At 35.6% G+C, this 21,593-nt stretch overlaps 1 protein-coding gene across 4 annotated transcripts in view; it reads left to right on the top strand.

The window, feature by feature from the left end:
* Window positions 1–20,454, top strand: part of LOC140951582 (solute carrier family 28 member 3-like) — a 31,870-nt gene extending 11,416 nt beyond the window's left edge. For 2 of the 4 annotated variants that reach the window (XM_073400869.1, XM_073400891.1), the window contains 6 exons: window positions 467–628; window positions 1,979–2,235; window positions 3,258–3,426; window positions 3,644–3,823; window positions 10,880–11,060; window positions 12,190–13,033. In XM_073400869.1, the coding sequence (XP_073256970.1) occupies window positions 467–628; window positions 1,979–2,235; window positions 3,258–3,426; window positions 3,644–3,823; window positions 10,880–11,060; window positions 12,190–12,287 (1,047 nt within the window). In that variant the 3' untranslated portion in view covers window positions 12,288–13,033. Of the gene's footprint in view, window positions 1–466; window positions 629–1,978; window positions 2,236–3,257; window positions 3,427–3,643; window positions 3,824–10,879; window positions 11,061–11,098; window positions 11,280–12,189; window positions 13,034–17,928; window positions 18,110–18,641 lie in introns of those variants that run through there. The other 2 variants (XM_073400877.1, XM_073400884.1) reach the window with 2 other exon arrangements.
* Window positions 20,455–21,593: the final 1,139 nt, after the last annotated feature.

A 21,593-nucleotide genomic window follows, 5' to 3' on the forward strand; every position in this document is an offset into this window, starting at 1 on the left:
TTAAGTTTTAAATTGTGTTACAGTGCTTGAATTTGTAATTTGAATTCCCAAAAACTTCACTTACCCATTGCAGCGTGCAAAGAAAGTACTGTCTGATAGCCCGGGGCTAGTGGTTTTTGCTATTGAGCTAGTGAATTCGGTTTTTAACTTGCCCGACGGGCAAGTGATGTTTTGTGAGGAATTTGAATAACAGAAGAACAAAAAGTTTTGGGGGCTAGTTGAAATGACGACTGGGCTAGTAAATGCTAGCTTCAGCTTGCCCGAATAGCAAGCTGTAAAAATGATTTTCTTTGCACCGTGACCCATTGGCCAAGTTAAGAACATAATTCACTGGCCTGATGGCAAAATCCACTAGCCCTGGCCTATTGGACATAATTTTCTTTGTCGCTATGTAGTGTACTACATAAAGTTTTAGCAGACTGTATAATTTTCTTACGTGAATGCTGTGTCATGTTTTACTTTGCAGGTTCTTCCTGTTGTCATTTTCTTCAGTTCTGTGATTTCTGTTTGTTACTACATTGGTATAATGCAAGTGATAATCAAGAAGATTGCGTGGCTCATGCAGAAGACCATGAAGACATCTGGTGTAGAGTCTTTGAATGCTGCTGGTAACATTTTTATTGGGCAGGTGCTGATATTTTTAATATATAAATTTAACAGTTAGTTCATGCATAAGTTGCATTTGTCAAGATATTGAACATGCGGGAATTTCGGAGAGCACGAAAGAGGTGTAAGAGTTGCTCGAAGTGCAGCAGAAAGCAACTCTTGCCTCTTGAGTGCTCTCCAAACTTCCCAAGTGCTCAATATCTTGACATACGCACTGCTGAAACTTGAACTAATTTGTTTTACAACAATATCAAAGTAATCAATGCAGCAGTTAACTTAAAGTGTTATTTTGCAGCACACTAAAAGCAGTACTCATCAATGTCTATGTGACTAAGCTTATATTTTTTACCTATACTTTTGTTTTATCTTGAAACTGAGAGAAAGCTTACTCAAGTCGTTCAAGATAATGTAACATTTAAAAAGACTGAAAGTTCCATATTCAATGAAAAGTTCTTTTTGAGAGAAACAAGTTTGCAAAGAATGATTTGCACATGCCATAGCCCTAACAGCACTCGCAGATGACAACAACACTTACATTCTGTACCTCTTTTCCCTACTATCGGTTAACAAATTCAAAAGTTTTCTCTAAAATTTATGTTATAAAACACACGGTAAATGCTTCATGGCCAGGGCTGTCATTAAGTTTTGAAGCAGCTGTAGCAAACAAGGTTCACCTGTAACATCAAGTGAGCTCTTCCGTTACAGGTGTTACGGGTTATGGCCCTTGATGACAGCTCTGATCATGTACTTTTAAGTTGTGGATGCACTTGGGAGACGTCTTGGGAGGATTGCTAAGCTCACAAGAACTCGATGTACAGTTTATTGATGTCATCAGTGTGCTCAATGGGAATATGTAACACGCTCGTGCTATTGAATTTGATGAGGCGAATATTCTAGCTATGTCATAATGAAATGAGTAAGAGGCAAGTTTTGTTTTGTAAATATATCTACCAAATGGAAGCGATTGAACAGGGTGTTCCAACCTTGCATACCATTGGAAGCATTCATTCTCAGTTTGGCTTCTGTAACTGCTTAATAATTTTTGCCTCTTTGGTACATCTACATGTGCATGTAGTTGTAGTTCTCTCATAAATATTATTAACACATAACCAGTCAGTTAGATAAAAATTATCAATGGCATAAAAAAAAGGCTTTGACTCTGTGCTGGTCAGTCAAGCGGTACTGTAACCACATATAATAAAATGAACAAGACTGCAAATGGCCTTGTACTCATTATGAATCCAATGGAGAATTTCTAACTAGATCAGAAGTCACTTGGCATTTGACTTAATGCATTCCTTCATTATTTTGGAAATTTACGTGTATTTCTGTCCTGCTTCTGCTAATGTTTACTGATTTCTTCTCCACTCAGACTGAGGCACCTCTCATGGTCAGGCCTTTCCTTGAGCATGTAACAATGTCCGAGCTTCATGCCATAATGACTGGAGGTTTTGCGACCATTGCTGGGGGTGTACTAGCAGCGTACATTGAATTTGGAGTATCAGCTTCCCATTTGTTAAGTGCCTCTGTGATGTCTGCCCCAGCTGCTCTTGCCATCTCTAAGTTAATGTATCCTGAAATAGAAATACCAGAGACTTTGAATGAGGATGAAATTGATCTTCCTAAGGGGTTAGTCATTTGAACATGATATTATATGTTCACAGGTTTGGTTTCCTTCCGTAGGCAGTGGTCACCTTTTTCCTTTTAGGTCATTTCTGACAATACATTTTACACTGACATGTTTCCTTTGTTTGGACTCCCCATGTGGTCTGAAGATTTTGAGTGGAACTCCTAGATTTCTCCCTGTACGTTCCTTCTCTTAGTCCTGTCAAAATGTCTCTTGTGCACTTTTGTAGTGTATTATACATCAGTGCTCCAAGCTCAACATTTTTCAATGTGGCCTTTTGGCAACCTAAAGTCATGTCGCCAGACATAAAAAATTCGTTGCCAGAAAAAAGGGACACTCTCTGCAACACTACATGAATGTTTGAAAGAATCAAAATGGCTGCCCAACCATCGTTATCGAATTTGGAGGTGCACGCGACATATCAATGCTTTATACCCAGAGAGCCAGCGTGAAATTAGGCAAATTATCAGGAAAACAGAGCATACACAATATTTAACACAAATTTTATCTTAAAAAGACCATAAACACTAACTGCTAGAAAAAACGCATCTTGCAAAATGTTGGGAATTTCTTGGGAATAGCTTGGCACATGATCGCTGAACACAGGTCACCAAATTGGCGACTTTCATGGCAATTTTAGTTGTGAATTTTTTTTCTACTCACTATGGCAACCAAAACGGTCTCAGCTTGGAGCACTGTACATGTAGTTACACTGCATGTACCATTTGTACTTCAAACTTCTAGAATTTCTTTTGTGTTGCGTGAAGTCTAGTGACAAATATATTTAAAGGCTCCAGTTTTTTTAGAGGGGTCAGGGCTGTCACTAAGATTTCACATTCCAGGCTATGCAGTAATGCATGTAGAACATGCAACATTGAACCAATTAGGAATTTATTTCAGTTGCTAGCAGTAGTGCTCATAGTTGCAAGGAAATTCTAAATGACAGCTCTATGGAGTCCAACTGAATTTAAAGGGTAAGAGAAATCTGAAACCCAATTCCTGTTTGTGTTATTTTATTTTGTAGGAATGAAAGAAATGTCATTGAAGCCGCTGCCAAGGGTGCCTCTACTGCCATTGCATTAGTTGCCAATATTGCTGCCAATTTGATTGCATTCCTGGCATTTCTTGCATTTTTCAATGGAGTGTTGTCATGGTTGGGGTCCATGGTTGGGAAACCAGAAGTCAGTTTTGAGGTTTGAACTTTATTTCTGATTTTTGCTGTACAGCGTCTGTAATTGTGGGAGTGTAAAAGTCTATGGCTGTCATTTCTGCCATCATTTGTGTTAGCCTTAGCAGGGAACTGTTAATTAGAACAATTTATTATTTAAGGTTGTTTTTCTCACTAGTTCTTACATATACTTAAGACAGGTGTAAGAGTAAATTTCACTTCACCCCTTTCATTCCTTACAGTACATTTGCTCGTATGTTCTTCGACCCGTTGCCTTCATCATGGGTGTGGAATGGAGAGACTGTGATGTTGTTGCTGAATTACTGGGTATCAAAACCTTCCTGAATGAATTTGTTGCGTATGCCAAACTTTCTGAGTACATAAAGAACCGACAGGCTGAAAATGGCTTGCGTACCATTTCGGTGAGTTCATGACCTTTTCCCCTTACAGGTTCATTGAATTTATTAGAGACCTTTAGCATACGGTTTTTTTTATGGGAAACCACAAACTACAGTTTGCAGTTATACATTTGCAGTTTCACATTGCCAGGATTTCAAATTTTAGCAGGGCATTCATTTTTTAGTGCCACCATGTTGTTAGGGGTAATTCATTTATTTGAGTTCAAAAATCCAACAAGCACATCACAGACGGATAAAGAAAACTACTTTGTGCCTTTAAACATGAGGCTGTACAATTTTAAGTGGGAAAAAAACTTGCCGTAAGTCGCTTACCGCTGGATGCCCTTCCTGCCCTTCAAGCGTGAACTGAAAACTGCAAACTCGACTGCAAAACCATAGTCACGTGACATTCTCGGGTTTGCGGTTTTCCTTGAAAAACCGGATGCTAAAGGTCTCTGATGTGTAGTCTGCAATTTTGTAAAAATAATTGATGGCGATGTTTTACAGGAGGTACAGTTGTAGCTTATGCACACTAGGCTTTGGTTGACATCTTGGAATGTAATACAAGTAGCACAGTTTACTTTTATCATAACATTCCTGTAGAAAACACTTTTGAAATACCAAGTTTATGATCATGGTTGTTGTAAATTTGAATCATGGTTGTAGGAGGAATTGTGAATTCCTTTGAGATTTGCCTTGGATAATGGGCAATATTGACATTAAAGTGTTTTTAAAAATTATTTTGTCAGAGTAGCAAACTGCAGATCAGGCTTCAGTGTGATGCATTCTTTGTAAAAAGCATTAAAACCATTCAAACAAAAGTGTTGTGCTAACAGTAAATTAGGCTACTACATGATAAATGTAAGTTCAAACTTGATGTACACTAGGTGATGTTATGCAGCAGCAAATTGTGGCAACCTCCTCATTTACATGTACTTCTGTAATTCCGAAATACATTATGACTTTTATGTCCTGTTTTGTCCGTGACTGTTTGAATGATACCATTGCATAATAGAGGCCACATTTTGTCCCTGTGACAGCCTTTTGGGTGTGTCACGTGGGGAAAACTGTTGCCATGACAATGAAATTGTTGCAATAGTTGCCTAGTGTGCATTAAGCTTAAATTGTACAAAATAACTGGCAGGAGTAAACAGCCAAGGTAAGTGACATAAAGCTGTAATTATTTCGCCCATGCTGGATGCCTGGTGGTGATATCTAATTAGTGGTAAACAGGAATGCATGTGACTGCTGCTCTCAAGGTGGATGATTCGAGATTCCAAGCAAAATTGCTATTCACAGGAACTGGCTAGTTCAAGAAAGCCTCGCATGCGGTTTTAATTAACACCTAAATAACGTTGAGTTAAATCAAAATATTACGCATTAATGCATGAAAAGCAATTAAGACAATCCATCAGGAAATTGATTAATTTTGATTTTCAGTGGAAAAACCTTGTACCAGAATGTATAAGCAGAAGGGTGCGATAAGTGCTAAATGGAGGAGTTTTTGATGAAATCGTAAAATAACACACTCAGTTATAGAATAGTAGAATCGGAAAAATCAGAAGAATCATACAATTGGAGACTTGTTTTTAATCTTCAATTGTTTTTAGACTTCAATTCTAAGTAGCATTCGAAGAAATCTGTAGTGCTTCTAAATCAGTTATACTATTTTCTGATTTAGCATTTATTGCACTGCTCTCATATCACATTCTCTTTTACACTTTTCAAAAGCTCTAAATCTTAATGCAGTAAGTTATATGTATATCAAATAACTCCAAGAAAAGGTTCTCATAGGAGCCTGAGAAAGTGAATTTCAAATGTCACAGGAATTGAGAAAACACAGTTAAAATCGTCATGTGTAAGATTTCATTTTGCGAAATTTGTTTTTTATTAAGGTTGTTTTCTTGGGCTCCCATGAGAACCTTTTATTTGGAGTTATTTCATATAACTTATTACATTTATAGCTCTCGAAAAGTTTAAAAAAGAATGCAATATGATTGAAATTATTCATGCTCAAGGTTTTTGTTAACTGAAAATTAAAGTTACTCAATTTTCTAATGGATTCCGTCTTCTTGTGCTGTCCTACAGTTGTGAACCAATGATTTGAATGCATCTGAAAATGTTCATACCAGCATAAAAAATAAATTTTTGGACAGTTTATTGTTTGGATGTGTTCTCACCCCTCCCTCCAGTCAGTAGGTTATGGTCAGTGGCTGTCTTCTGTTTTAAGTGATGTTGGCATTGAATGGGGGAGAGTGGGTAACGAGAACACACTGATTTGTTCCAGAATTTTTATTGTGCAAGGCATAAATAATGAAATAATGTAGCTGTCTAAAGCTAACTGTACTTAAGCCTTCACGGTAGATATTAGACTTCATAATACATCTCAACTTAAGAAGTTCTCTGGCCTCTTTTCATTCTTTTAAAACTGCCCTTGTTAACAGTACAATAAGGGTGCACTTGATTGTCCCAGAGTAAAAGAAAATTTGTATTGTTGAAAACTGTACCAGTTGCCTGAAAGGAGTAGGAACAAGTGAAAGCTAGTTGGGTGCGCATGACTGTGAAGGGCATACGACCTTTTCATTCTTGTCTACCCAACTTTCTATTTTCCTTTGCCTTTCTAGTATTTAATCCCTGGCCAATGTGCATTGTTATAAACATGTAACAATCTTCTTGTTTATCTTGTCCTGGAATATGCCCAATCAGTGTAACTCCAGCGTGTTTTTACTGTAACAGTTGCATGTACTTTCTACTCATTTACAGACATGTATACACATCATGTCTAAAACACTGTTTATTTCTCAATGTCTAAGTTTCAAATTCTTGAACAGGTTTTCTGTGCATGCAAGCCAGTGTAAATAAAGCAACAGCTACCATAGTCTGCTCTGGTAAAAAGCAAAGGATGGCATGGCATGTTTAAAGCTTTGAAGTTGGCAAATGCATGCTTAAAGCATTATGCTAGATCTCTGCATGCTATAACAAATACTAAGATTAAGTATAATGAACTTTCTTGCCATGTTTTCTTGAAGAAGGCAATCTCTCTTAATTATTAACCGAGTTGGATTTAACTGAACCTTTTCTTTTCAACAATTTATGCTAACTGCTCTTAACGATTTTGATGTTTATTTTCTTGCTAACAGCACAAAGTTACTCGATTTTAAAACACTCGATTGTAAGTATTAAAAATTAATGCCATTAACAGTTTAAAAACAGCAATTTACACTGCCTCCAATATTACTGATTTGTTGTTTTAATAGGAGTTAAAGTTTAATATTAGTTTTAAAAACTTTTTTGCACTAATTATTGCATTGTTTGATATTAAGGAATTGCAATTAAATATAAAAAAATGTAACAATAAGGTAACAATATAATTATTAAATAATAATTAATAAATAATGATTTTCAAAATCAACACTTTACCTCTTGATAGCATCCTTTAATATGTTTGATATTCAGGTATTCAAAACGGATATAAAAATGTAAAAATAGGGTGTCATTATAATTAATAATAAAAATATTAATGATTTTCAATGTCACCACTTGACCTCTTGCTAATATCCTTTAGCATGTTTGATATTCAGGTTTTGGAAATAAATAATAAAATATAAAAATAAGGTATCATTATAATTAATAATAATAATAAATAGCATTAATGATTTTCAATATCAATACTTTACCTCCTGCTAATATCCTTAAATATGTTTGATATTCAGATATTGAAAATAAATATAAAAATATAATAAATGGTAACTTAAGGTAATAAAATAAGAAAATGATTTTCTGAATAACAACATTTTACCTCTTGCTGATATCCTTTAACTTGTTTGATATTCAGGTATTGAAAATAAATGTAACAAATGATAACTAAAGGTCAAAAAACAAAAAATAATGATTTTCCGAATAACACCATTTTACCTCTTGGTGATATCCTTTAACATGTGCTTAAAAATTAAAGACGTTTTTAAACTGTACCAAAATAATCCTCTCTTTTACATACATGCAAGGCTCTAAGGGGCTATATTTGCATAAGCATTTAATTATCTATTTGTCGTTTATAAGAGGTTGCTTTGAATTTTAACTTGATGTAAAATCTTTATTTCACGGCTTTAAATTCATAATTGCATGCTTACAGAAAATCATGACATATACACATACTGAAATTTCTGAGATCCAATTAAGACATCCTAAAACTTTGGTTAATCAAACTTTACTCCTTGCTTTCTAATGAAGTAATTTTGTTCACATGCTACACAAATACAGGATATTAGATAAAGAAGCATCTTTATTTTAATCATGGAATTTACATCTTGAAATGAATGTAAATTTGGTTAACATACCTAATTCGTTTTAATGGTTACAAAATTTGTGGAAAAAATTTTTCAATAGTATTTTTTAAACTAAATTTCTCATAAATTTATTGGTCAATTATTTTGTAATTGAAACTAAGTATGTGACGAAAAGAGGTGATCATAAAAGACATAACCTTATCATATTGTAAGCTTGTTAATGTCGTAAATGTTAGCTACTGTACTAACCGATTTAATGTCCTAAAGGCAGACTAAATACATTTACATTCCAAAAAAAATTTTTTTTTTAATGAAGTGTAATGTCATATATTATTTATATTAGTTACCGTGTTTTGTGAAATAAGTTAGCATAATAAGGGTCTATTCATAATTTATTGTATCTACCAATAAAGTTTTCATTATCTATAACTGTTTGAAAACTCTGTTCAAACTTGAAAAAGTGTTAAATCTTAAGCATTTTATGAATAATTGTACTGTTCACAGCATAGCAATATTTTTTAAAGAAGTTAACCAAAGTTAAGTTAAAACAATATAATAAGTTTAAAGTGAATGACTCCTTAATTCTAGTTGGAGACAAGCAGTTTAACTTAATGTGGCTTTTGACATATTTGCTCAAACCTGTTTTTCTATTTAAAGTCAAATATATTTTTAAAGTATGACAAGAGCTGGTAGCTTATCACCACTATTAAATTAGAGATGCAGGTGTATGCATGTATATAAATAATGTCTTCCACATAATTATAATTTTAACTGTTTTCTTATACATTGTAGTTTAGAGTATTTTAAATGGTTCCACCTCCTCCCTACTGCTATCAGGGTCAAGTTGATGAATAGATAAAGAGAAACAATATTACTTAACCAAAATTTAAAGGATTCTGAATCTTAACAATTCTGACATTATATTGTGTTATGATAAGAAAATATCTAAAATAATGAACTGGATTAATATGCTTAACTCATGGTGCAAATAAACTGCTGTTTTTGCTGCGGTTGTTTATTGTGGTAATTATTCAATTGCATCTAAGTGCTATAAACAGTGATGTTCAGCAACTACTCCAGACTTTCTAAGTGACAAGGTAAAGCATGTTTGACGTATCTGTACTGCATTTTTAACAAAAGTCTAACTTAAGAAATTAAATACCACTGAACTTGATAACTTTTTTTGCTTTAAGTTCATTTCTGATAAAATGTGTGGGACTCTTAACTTCTTGATACTTGCATTCTGTGACTTTTAACTTGAAAAGTGTGAACTTTGCTAATCATATTGCATTGCACAAACTGAATAACATAACTTTGTTTTCATCTTCACTACCCTAGAACTGTGTTGTTAGTGCATGGTATTACAATATCATTTCTGTATAATTTAACTATGCTCTTAATACTTTTAACAAAGTGGTCTCGAGTCTGTTAATAAATCCGATTATAATTTGTGGTTTATTGAGAGTTTTTGTGAAATAAAAACTGGATTGTTGTCGTTGCTTTTTTTCAAAATACCTCTGCAAGGTTATTGCTAATAGGTAGCAAAGGCACTAACAATAAACACCCTGAAGCTAATAGCACTGAATACAGTATTTGTCTCTTGACTTTCAAATTCTCACGATGCAGTTTTATCGGTATCTGGCAGTTTACTGCTAACGTTTAGTCAGAATCATTTATTTCTTCAGTGGTTGCTTGAAATTAGCTTATTTTTCAGACTGCCTGACTATCCATTCATTCACCATTTGTTATGTACTCAATTTATAACAATCTGTATCAGCTGCATGTGTGATACTGTATTACTTTCGCTCAGCATGGAACAAAGTTTTTTCGTTATCTCTATTTTCACTTGCCATTGAAGTGAAAATAACTTCTCTTTAACTGTTCAATGTTCCTTTAATACACGTTTTGCACAAAGAGTAGTTTACTAGGAATGATCATAGTAAACTACGAAAAAACTAATTTTAATATCTAATGGCGCACTGTCATTATCTCTATTTTCACTTGCCATTAAAGTGAAAATAACTTCTCTTAAACTGTTCAATGTCCTTTTAATGGACTATTTGCACAAACAGTAGTTTACTAGGAATAATCAAAGTAACCTACGAAAAAACTAATTTTAACTTGTAATGGCACACCATATCAAGGGTTAGATCTTTCCGCCTTGAGTATCATAATGAGCCCTATGTTTGGAAGTCTAAAATTAAGGTGCATGACTTGTCTTGTAGCAAGAGTAAATTTCATTTTAGTCTTGCTGCTTCATGCTTTTTCTTGCTTGTTATAAATTTTTGCAGAGGTGGTCGAGCCCTTAAATCCTTCCTTGGAAGTTCCTTTTTATGGTGTGCCCTTTTATTTTAACCCTTTCACTCCCAAGCAAGAGTATGGTCACAAATCCAGTACTAAGATCCAAATTTCAGTGCAAGTAAATACTTGTATCATATCAATAGTCCCATCATTATGATTTCTTTCACGGTCTTGAACTGCAGAGTTGCAGTATATTCCCCTTAATATTTGCTTGGAAGTTAAAGAATGTGAGTCATACTCATCCTATTAATTCCTGTTCATTACTTATATTAATTATTTGTTTATTACCTGCTCACTGAGTTGCCATTTCACGTCGATTATCTCGATCACCATTGTTCAACTACTTTCTCTTTTTGCCTTATACTGACCATTTTTTTCACTTATATTTTAATCCTTACGAGAGATGTCTGCCGATATTGCTCTTCTTTTACTCTGAAGTTTGTTTTGTCTCACTGAGTAGTTTTCTCTGCTCCTTATCTAACCCTTCTAACAGATTCGCTCAGAGATTATAGCAACATATGCGTTATGTGGTTTTGCCAACTTCTCCTCTATCGGAATCCAAATTGGTGGCATGGGGCCACTTGCGCCATCAAGAAGATCAGACATGGCTCGTGTTGCTGTACGTGCACTGGTTGCAGGTACCGTAGCCTGCTTCATGACAGCATGTATTGCAGGTGAGATATATGTTTTTGTTGTTGTTTTATTCAAACAGATTCGTTCTGAAATCATTGCCACGTATTCCCTGTGCGGGTTCGCAAATATGGGCTCAGTAGGGGTAGTGCTTGGTGGACTCGGTCCCATGGCCCCAAACAGATTGCCCGATATGTCCAAGATAGCAATCAGGACCCTTGTTGCTGGGACTGTGGCTTGTTTCATGACTGCATGTATGGCAGGTGAGGTGTCTGTACAGCATTGAGAAAGCAATGTCTAACCCTGTACCACGGAGAATTCCAATCAATAGTCAACAAAGATAAGAGAATTATCCTAAAATGCTGATATTCTACTAAGTTTCGTATTGTTGGTCATCATTGGAATGGTCTCAACATAGGGTCTTATCCACAATGTCAAATGTCACATGTTTAGTTTAGTTGTATTGATTCTGGAAGTAGAGTATTTTTATGCCGAAGTGAGGAATGCAAGTAGCTTTCACTCCCTGTGTCAAAGACAATTGTCATAACCTTCCCCGCTTGTTGATGCTCCTGTAGAGAACTGCAGACGTGACTTCAGAGACTGGGTTGCCGGGCTTATCTCAGAGATGAAGATCTGAGATGGAGCCATATTAAACTTTGTTTCCCTTATTTTGCCATCTTATCATTTTCGTGGCCATGTTTCTGCAACAGTTTCCTCGTTTGCTATGGCCTCAATGTCTGCTGTAATAGATTTCCTCCATACTCATGGTTGTGATTTGGAATATAGTCTTAAAGTACTGTACTGTGTTCTGGTGTCAAACTTTCATCCTTTTTGAGATCTTGAAAGACGTGATATGCCATGCTACATTTCTTTTCTATTTAAAAGCTTGTGTAGGAAAGTTAAAAACAGTCATGAATGTCTCTTGGAAAGACCATTCCTAAGACTGTTGAAGGAGAATGAGAATGGCTGGACTAAGGAAAGTGCAGAAAAGTTCAATATGGCGATGATGATGCATGGAAAACGTTTATCATAGAATACTACTAATGGTGTCACCTTGCATTACGCTTAGGATTCCTGACCTACTCCTGAAAACAATATGGTGTACTGTAGGTGTTTGACTGTCTTTGTATTACCGCGTTAATCAGTAACTAAGCTTTCTGTTTTCCTCCTCAGGTGTTCTTTATGATGAGACACTGTATGAAAGTGCAGTTGGTCTTGCAACCACTGCTGCCACCATCAATGGCACAGTAATACCAACCACAGCCTCTTAATTGTAGTGTACATTTTTTCTGTTAATAGCTTATTACTTTTAGTCTTTGGGGGTTGGGGGTAGGATTAATTTTGTCATGTAACAAATGATATAAGTACTTTCCAAGATGTATCATGAGATCATTATGCTATCAAACAAGTCAGTCAGCAATTTTTATAGGGAGTGGGTGTGTTTGAAAGCCTGTTTACACTGTGCAATTGTGTCGAAAGGAATGTGCTTGCAGCAAAACTACAACCCGAATCCTATCATGCAAATCAAGTCAACAGCAATTGCAAATCAGTTTTAGGACTGATATACAAAATGCGATTCGTGTTGTAAACGTATCGCAAGCACATTACCTGTGACTTAGTTGTGCTGTGTAAACTGTTTAAGTTTGAGAAATTATCCAAAGTAGTATCACAAGAATTATTAAGAACAAAAAGTGTTTGCACCACCAATACTTTTGATCTTTCTTGCTCCTGTATGTTTACTGAAAAGCATCTTTTTTAACCAAGAGTTAAACAAGGGTAATTGGTTTCCTTTCTTATGTTTTTTATTATTTCATTTCGCAAGTATGATTTTTTTATTCTTGCGCATTATTTTTGCTGAAATAGAGACATATTTTTACCAAAATTCCACTGGAAAATCGTTTTGAAATAATCATAATAGCTATCGTTTTCTCAAGCAAAACATCATTTTATACTCAACTGTAAGTAACAAATGTCATTTAGTGTACTCTCTTGTAAATAAAAGTATCTTCACGTGAAACGTTGTAATTTTCTCTGTCAGGTGTAAAAGTGTGGGCTCATAGTGGTATATTTGTAACAAACGCACCTCATCTCCTTCCTGCATTTCACCATTCTTCTGCATTTCACTGGGCATAGTAACTAATCCTAGTTTTGCGCAAGTAATGATCCGAGTAAGGTGGATAGCAATTTCTTTTGTTATGCGGCAACGGTGCTTTCCCCACATAGGAATGTTCTCATGTTTACACAGAGAATGCATAAACCTACATGAAGGCCGTTTACGCAATAAAATGCATTTACACTCCACTTTGAAAGGGTGTTTTTGTGTTGAAAGATTTTGACCAATCACAAGAGTTGAAAACAATAGCCAAGAAAAGTTTACAATTCCACATGTTCCTCACATAGGATTTCTTTGTTATTCAAACTGAGACCAGATTTTGTTATATGGAAGATGGTTGGAAAGTAAGGATGAATATATGTACTGCTTTATGAAGTTTTGTTAACTTTTGCTGTTTAAGCCAATAAGAAGTAAGTACAGACAATAGAAAAGTTAGCACCTTTTTTGCATTCCAACATGTTCGTTTCCGTTGTTGCTATCGTTCTTATCTGTACCGTTTCTTAAAGACCTTATTCACGATACCAGATAACGGTCATGCAAAATGAACAGCTCTAGTTTCGACAGAAATTAGGTCATTATTGTTTGCTGCGAGGATATCTACAGTCGCTGCTGCATTCAGAAAGGTAGCAACGGGCATTTCAAACCATAATTTACCACAATCGTCTTTAACATGAAAGGTTTTGTATTTTTTGCCGTCTAGAATAAACAAACTCGACCGCCATTTCTTGCACTTACAATTTCTTTTCACTTATTTGCCCCTAGACCTATTCGGCTAACTCAGTGTTGTACCCAATTGACCACTCCAGAAAATACCATAACATACCAAAATACTCTTAATTTGCATAAGCATTGTCTTTAGTTTCTCTTGGGTGTTAAAATGGCCCCAAGAGAAACTGAAAACAATGCTTATGCAAAATTTTGGAGTGACCAACAAAGAGTATTATGGTATGTTATGGTATTTTCTGGATTGGTCAATTCAAACCCTTTGGAAACAAATTAATTTGTTTCAGGAATTTCCATATCATTTAAATGTGAATGCCGCATAAGGCAAATACAATACACAAAGAATCTTTACCCCGGGAGATTTGAATCTGGTACAACACTGAGTCAGCCGAATAGAGTGTTTTCACATGACGTCACGGCGGCCATATTGGTGTCCCAAAACAATGAAACGGCCGCCATGTTGGTGTCTAAACCAATCCTGTGAGAGTTGAACTCTTTTCTTATGCAAACGCTTTCTTTTGTTCCAATAAATTTGCATAGATGCTGACCACGTGAGTGAAAACACTCGGGGTGTATCAGTCTTTAAGCGCGTGCAGTGATGAAGGGTATTACTCTTTGGACAATGTTCTGATAACACAGTGCTCCCCAGCGATAGAACGGGAGACGAATCCTAAATAACGTCTTTTAGAATAGGCCACTTTCGATATATTAAAGCTCAGCATGATGGCGACTCTTAGAGGACACAAACAAAGAAAATTGATAAACATGTTTATTCAGTGTTTTTTGGTAGAGGACACAAACAAAGAAAATGAATAAACATTATTCATTTACTTTGTGTCCTCCAATTATCGCTGTCATACTGAATTCTAATATATCGAAAGTAGCTTTTTGCTTCCCAGTTGACTTTTATTTGTATTCAACTATCATGCCTGTAGACACTTAAGGTAAACCTATCAAAGTTCTGAGATTTTGATAGTCACATAAATGTTTTGATAGTCTAAGGTTGTGATATTTGCATACTCTCGTTATGTATCCCGTAGTATGCCTTTTCACACAATGTAACGGTATCAAAGTTCTGAGATTTTGATAGTTACTATTACAGTTAGTATCATGATACGGTATATCCAAATAACAAACCTTTGCGCGATCTAACCCTATCAAACTTGATATATTTTGATAGTTGATAGAATCAATAATATTCTGATAATATGATAATAATCTGATGTTATCATATCTCAAAATATCAACCCTCAATGCTCTTCAGACCTTTTACTCCATGCAGAATATCAAAATATCATTGCCCTCTATGGTCTATCGATGTCAAAGTATACTATCAACATTCGTTTTAATGTCTCACCTCACTCGACATCTTTCCTGTGTTCGTTTCCTTCAGAAATGTAGTTCGCATTTGCCTTACAATTTCTCTTTTAATTAAAGATTTCTTGACAGCGTGTGCCACTGAAGTAAATTTTCTCTTTTCTATCCCACCCGTGTCTCGCGCAGTGTGCTCGCTCCCCCACCCCTTAACGTCCCAATGATGCTGATGTTCGCGCTACAAAGAAACTATCTATTAGGGCATGCTTCCCAAGCATATTAAAGTAGACCATCGAGACCTTTGGAATGAAAGCAAAATAAATGATACTTTCCAAAATAACGAATACAAGTTTCCGCAAAGTCGAGAGTCATTCGTTTGTATGGTTGGGGCAAGTTTGTTCGTTCTCTCACTTTTGACTAGCCCGTTCCAGGCTCCGAGATAGTCGGGTCCGCTGAATTGAAAAAGCGCAAACACTAAAGTAAAACGGGAGGAAACTTACCCGCCCCGCCAACTTTCCCCGTGCCTTTTTCTTTTGCGTCTCCCCACTATCTGAGAGCCTGGAACAGGCTAACTTTTGACATTATGACTCTCAATCTTGGCAAGTTAACTGATTTCAAGGCGCTCTTTTCGGCAGTCTCGGAGGGGTTTCTTTCTAAAGAAACGTTGGAGGATTAAAGTTTAAATATGACTTTAGTTTTATCTACTTATTTAATCTTCTCATCCAACTTATTTATTCTTCTATTTTTGTTTTAAATGTTCCCACCAGATTGTATATAGCTCCAACATCGGTATATAATCCACACAAAATCAACATCTCCTTATTCGCTCTGGCGGAGGGCTAGACATGTACTAGATAACTATTTACTCCATTGTCCTAGGTTTTCCTCCCATTATGGTTGTTTAAGTGCCACATGTCAGTTTGGTGAAATAGAAATAATATAAAGTAGAGAGATGTTGCCCAATGTTTCAAATTAAACATTTGTAGAATGACCTGTTATCATTGTTTCTTTAATCAGTATTAAGAATAAGTCATATGGCATATACAAGCTAGTAATGATACAGTAAAAACCCGTAACTTAGAACCTGCATTTTTTCAAGTTGGCCTAAACAGGTTTTTGCATAAACGGTAATCAGCACAAATTTAGGCAATGCCGGTTCTCAAATGTGATTCTTATTTTCTGGAGAAAAAAATACATTGAATTCAAGAGTATTTAGTGTTTTTTTCAGCTGTTCCGTATATAAAATCTGCATACCATTATTTTATTGCAGTTGGAGTGATAAGACACAGGATTCTGAACGTTGGCTATCTTATTTGCCCAAGTGTACAGAATTGTTTTCATAGATTTTAGAAAATAAGAACCTGTTTCAAATTTTAGGCTAAACAGGTTCTTGTATAGAGGGGGCCTAACTGGCAAGTTTTTGCCTAACAGGTTCTAAAATGGACCAGGTTCTTAGGCGCCGGTTTTTGGCTGTATTCACGTAGACTGTGACCTCACAAGCAAAAGATTATTACGTACAGCTGACTATTTAATTTTTTAGCTGGTAATTTAGGCTTTCCAACAATTTGGTGGCCATCAGAAATATCACAATGCAGATCGCGTCACTGTTACTCATGACGAAGTTTTGAGATCTTTTAACATGTTTTTTTTTTACAATTTTTTTTAAAAAAACTTTGATGGGTTCCACATAACACAGAACCAGTCAAAATCAATGTTGATTTGGACGTGGGGTCGTTATTATCAAGGATTACAAATGAAACCGTTTTTAATGTGAAACTTATCAAAGCTGTTAACAGTTGTTTCGAAAATTGTCAAAAACAATTAAATTCCAGTAGTGATGCAATCTGCACTATCTGTTGACATTATACGATTTTGGAATGTTCTAAATCTTTTAGTATCTTCGTTTTTGAAGAGACTCAAGGAATTGTTCTTTTTGTTAGGAAAACCATGGTAGAATGACAATTGCAAAATTTTGATAATAGATATTAGTACAATAATAGGTATAGTATTACGTATAGGGGTCGCACTGTCGCTGACAGTGACTGACATCTCGATCCACACTCTTTGCGGTAGTCAACAGCAGAGTCACAATAAGTTTTGTGGGACTATCCTCAGCTGATCATATTTAACTCTTGTTATTGACCAATCGAAACGCAATGGTATTGGCAGCTTGTCAGTTAAGCTTTGTTGTTATTGGCTGTTAAGAGTCTAGAAGTGCAGGACGATCCACCTACTTATGAGATGATTCTTGGGTTTAAACCATTTAAAATAAAAATATATGCCGTACATTTTGTAATAATCGATCTTTTATCCCAACGATTTTTCACTCTGTCCAACCACTGCAGGTTGTTCATTTCTTAGAGTAGATTTTAAAATACTACTTGAGAACGATAACGTCATTTGTGATCATAACATGTTGATCAAATGTTACTTAATGATTAATTACTGAATAATAATATCAAGCCACACTGTTTGATTGACTAAAAGTTAACAAGTAAGCCCTAACTTTTTCATCCAAGATCACTAAGGTTCTTCTATGTACAGCAAAAAAACAGATTTGTCAATTTGTTGTTTGATTCCTTCTCATTTACTATGAATAAAACTGTCCACTAATATTTGGTTAATTACCACTTACCTTTTGGGCCATTGAAAAAGTTAGGACATTGCAATTACCTTAACTTACCACATCTCTGTCTTGTTTATCAATTGCTGAACTTTATCTCACCAGGCACTTTTCTGCTTTTTATTAACCTTTCTAACAGATTCGCTCAGAGATTATAGCTACATATGCTTTATGTGGTTTTGCCAACTTCGCCTCCATCGGAGTCCAGCTTGGTGGCTTGGGGCCACTTGCGCCATCAAGAAAACCCGACATGGCTCGTGTTGCTGTACGTGCCCTGGTTGCAGGTACAGTTGCCTGCTTCATGACAGCTTGCATTGCAGGTGAGATATTTACTTGCCTTTATATGTTTTCAGGGTTTGTACAGGGTCTGGAATTCTTGAAAAAGTCTTGAAACTTGCCCAGCATTTTTCCCGATCTGGAAAAAGTCTAAAAAAAGGTTAACAGTCTGGAGTTTTTTTTTTTCAAAGCTGCAGCAATTACCTTACAAGTGATTCTTAGTTTTGGTCAAATCTTATTCAACCTCGATTGCACGTTTGCAGCGATCATGAAAAAAGCTTTAGTCCTCCTTTTTTTAAAGGTCTTTCTGAACCCTTTAAGTCCCAATAGTGCTCAAAATCAATTTTCTCCTAACCATATCCATAGACTATCATGGGCAAAGTCTATGAGAATTAACAAAATGATCACAAAGAGAAACGTATTTGATCTTTTACCAAATTCTCTCAACAAATTCTTTAAGAAAATGTATAGAGATCAGTTTGGAGAATTTGCATGTGGATATTGGGACTTAAAGGGTTAAATGCATTTATGCTATTATTGTACTTAACAACAGTTGCTTTGTGTTTTCCGTTTCAGGTCTTCTCTATGACGAGTCACTATATGATAGTGTAGTCAATATTCCGACGACTGCTGCCCCCATTAATGGAACAGTTGTGCCCACCACATCGTCTTAATTTTTTTTACAGCCGTCAAACGTTACCTTCTTGGTGTGGGATGGGATGACCTTATATTGTTATTTTTACGTTATCTAAAGGAAGTCATAAAAGCTTATTAGGAAAAAATACATCTAATTTTGATACACTATCCAAGGAAAGTACCGTTAGAAACGTTGAGAACAAAAAAAAAAATACGAGCTCATTAGTAGGTTGGCAGCAGGGAGAACACCTCAAAACTGTAGTTTTGAAGAAACAATCTGTCTGCGCGTGTGTTGTAGGTATATGTATATATCTTTGTCGTCCTGTTCTAAGGGACTTCGCCGTTATATTTTTAATCATTATTTTGCAATATGAAAATTACCTTAAAATTTGATTTAAAACTCAAATAATATTTTGTAAAACATGGAGAACAACAGAGAAATAATGACAGAATATAGATGACTAACGATCGGCTTAACTACAACGCCTGAAAAAATGGGCTAAATTCTTCACTTTGCAAAAAATGAGACTTAAGTTGCAACTGTTAAGCAGTGTTCAATCTTTAGGGTTAGCACTGTGATTGTCTTTTATGTTGTGCTATGGGTGTTGTCTCACTGTCTGCTTCAGTTCATTATTTAATGTTGGTGGAAACACCAAAGAATAACCAAATTAGCTCATCTTCTGAATTTTGGAAAGGCAGATCTTAGCAACGGCTAATCAAATCCATATAGAGATTTCATTGAACTAAGCAAACGCAAAAGTTATCTTAAATGTGCAGCTCACAAATGCGAAAAAGGTGAAGTGAAATGATCGACCGGCTTTAATGTTCATGTATCGTAAGTCCAGTGGAAAAAAATAAAATATTTTAATTACCTTTAAGCAATAAATAGTGCTTTCTGGCATATGTAGTTTTATAGCGACTTTCTCTTCTTTCGGATCTTCTTTCCTTCGGCACTGGCTTTACTGAACGTTAGAGAGGTGGAGTCATTACGTTACGTCCCCATGGTAACAAAACTTCTGGATTTCAACAAACTATGGCAGAAAAAAACAAAAAAATGACGTGCATGGGTTTCCTGTGCATGATTGCACTCAAACAAAATCACAAAACGGTAGTCCATAATTTTCTTCCAACGTACGAAAATGCAAATGGCCGTCTCTGTCAAGAAAGATTGTTAAGATAAAGAAATTTTGCTACCATGCTAACGTGAAGTCCCACTTCTCTCGATGTTTGACAGTATTATTGTACGTGCCTTTTTAACCCGAGATCAGACTTTATTTTCGTTTTGACGACGTAAGACGGAATGTATGGAAGCTGCTAAAATTGGCCCTGATCTTAGGTTACGGCCTTTTGGATCAACTGGATATTTAAAAATTATTGGACGAGGTTAAGCAAAATATCGTGATTTGTCAGTGGCGTTCAGATCAATTATCGGCTGAGGCAAATAATTGATCTGCGAGACAAACCAGTGGTAGCGTCGCCAAACGTCGGCTGTTTGCTCAGGCTAATTGATCTCATGAACTTGAAAAAATGAATACAACAGAACGGGGACATTCACCAAATCGAAGATGCTGTCTGAAAACGTTCTTTTAAATATGTCTTTATTGTGTATTTGTCAATGACAATCCAAACTGAATTTGGAGTTTGCATTTTATATACAACCTTTCATTATGTAGCGTTTATTTTAAAAACATACGGATAATATATTGGTGAGATATATAAATGCTTGTTATTGATTAAAATCTTTGGGAATTCATTGCTTGTATTGTGCTCTGTGTTTGTTTCTATTTGAAACTGAGAATAAGCGGGTTCCCAATTATAGCCACACATACGGATAAAGCTGAAGATAAAAAGAAGCTTAAAAAATATTTTTTTATGTATTTTATAGAGGGAGACAACAATTTACTCTCGCCTTTTTTAATCTTTAAAGTTACAACCTTGAAAACCATATGATATCCTAAATTGATCTACAATAGATTATTTACTACCGTTCCAACCCCTTGATCTCTCTACATGGGGCCGCACTTGGAAACTCTAATATCATAAAAAGCAAGGTGAATGGTACTTGATGTATTAGTATAGTAAAACGACCCAGGTTTGGGAAGGGAATGAGGGGATGGGCCACTGATTTTTGTGTAAGGATTCAAAGGTAAGCTACATTTAATTATGCTTAACTAGGAAGGGTGGGCAACAAAAAATGTGTCTTCTGAGGTTCTATTTTTCCAGCCCACCCCCCTCTGTACCTTATGACCAGTCCCTGAACATATTTTATTTGTTAAGATCCCCCCCCCTCCCCGCTATGAAGGTTTGTTAAGGTTCAGACCGAACATTATATGGCGATTTTAAATATAGTTAGCTCTATCTTTGCAAACACAGCTAGAGAAAATTACAGCCATTTGATTAAGGGACTGTGCAATAATTACCTAGAGGGAGGGGGGGGGGGTGTAAATTTAATGGGGGGACCTAAAGTTAAATTATGGTGTTGGGTGGTGGGGGGCTAGATGTCGATTTGTTAAACATAGAAGGGGGGTGACAACTTATATTGATGTTTAAGTGGCACATAATTTATTCAAACTCAACTTCTTTGTTATTGACTGACTTCTAAGAATATCAAGAACAGTACATGACACATCTAGACCCTGTAATAATAAAAAACTTTGAAATGATGCATAATATGCTAACTGAATAGTCTATGTCATTAGAGATTTCATTAAAAAAACTGAAGAGCAAACATGTCACAACGTATATGTAGTTTGACATAAATCACAAACAAGCAAAACAAACATTACTAACCATGACAATTTGAGGCCTAATTAGTAACAAACGCTGTGAACGAAGTCCTTGGCTTTCCCAATAAAGCATTTGCATGCAAGTAGATCTCAGTTTGTGAAGTAA

Source organism: Porites lutea, chromosome 1 (assembly GCF_958299795.1).
Source record: "Porites lutea chromosome 1, jaPorLute2.1, whole genome shotgun sequence".
NCBI classification, from domain to species: Eukaryota; Metazoa; Cnidaria; class Anthozoa; order Scleractinia; family Poritidae; genus Porites; species Porites lutea.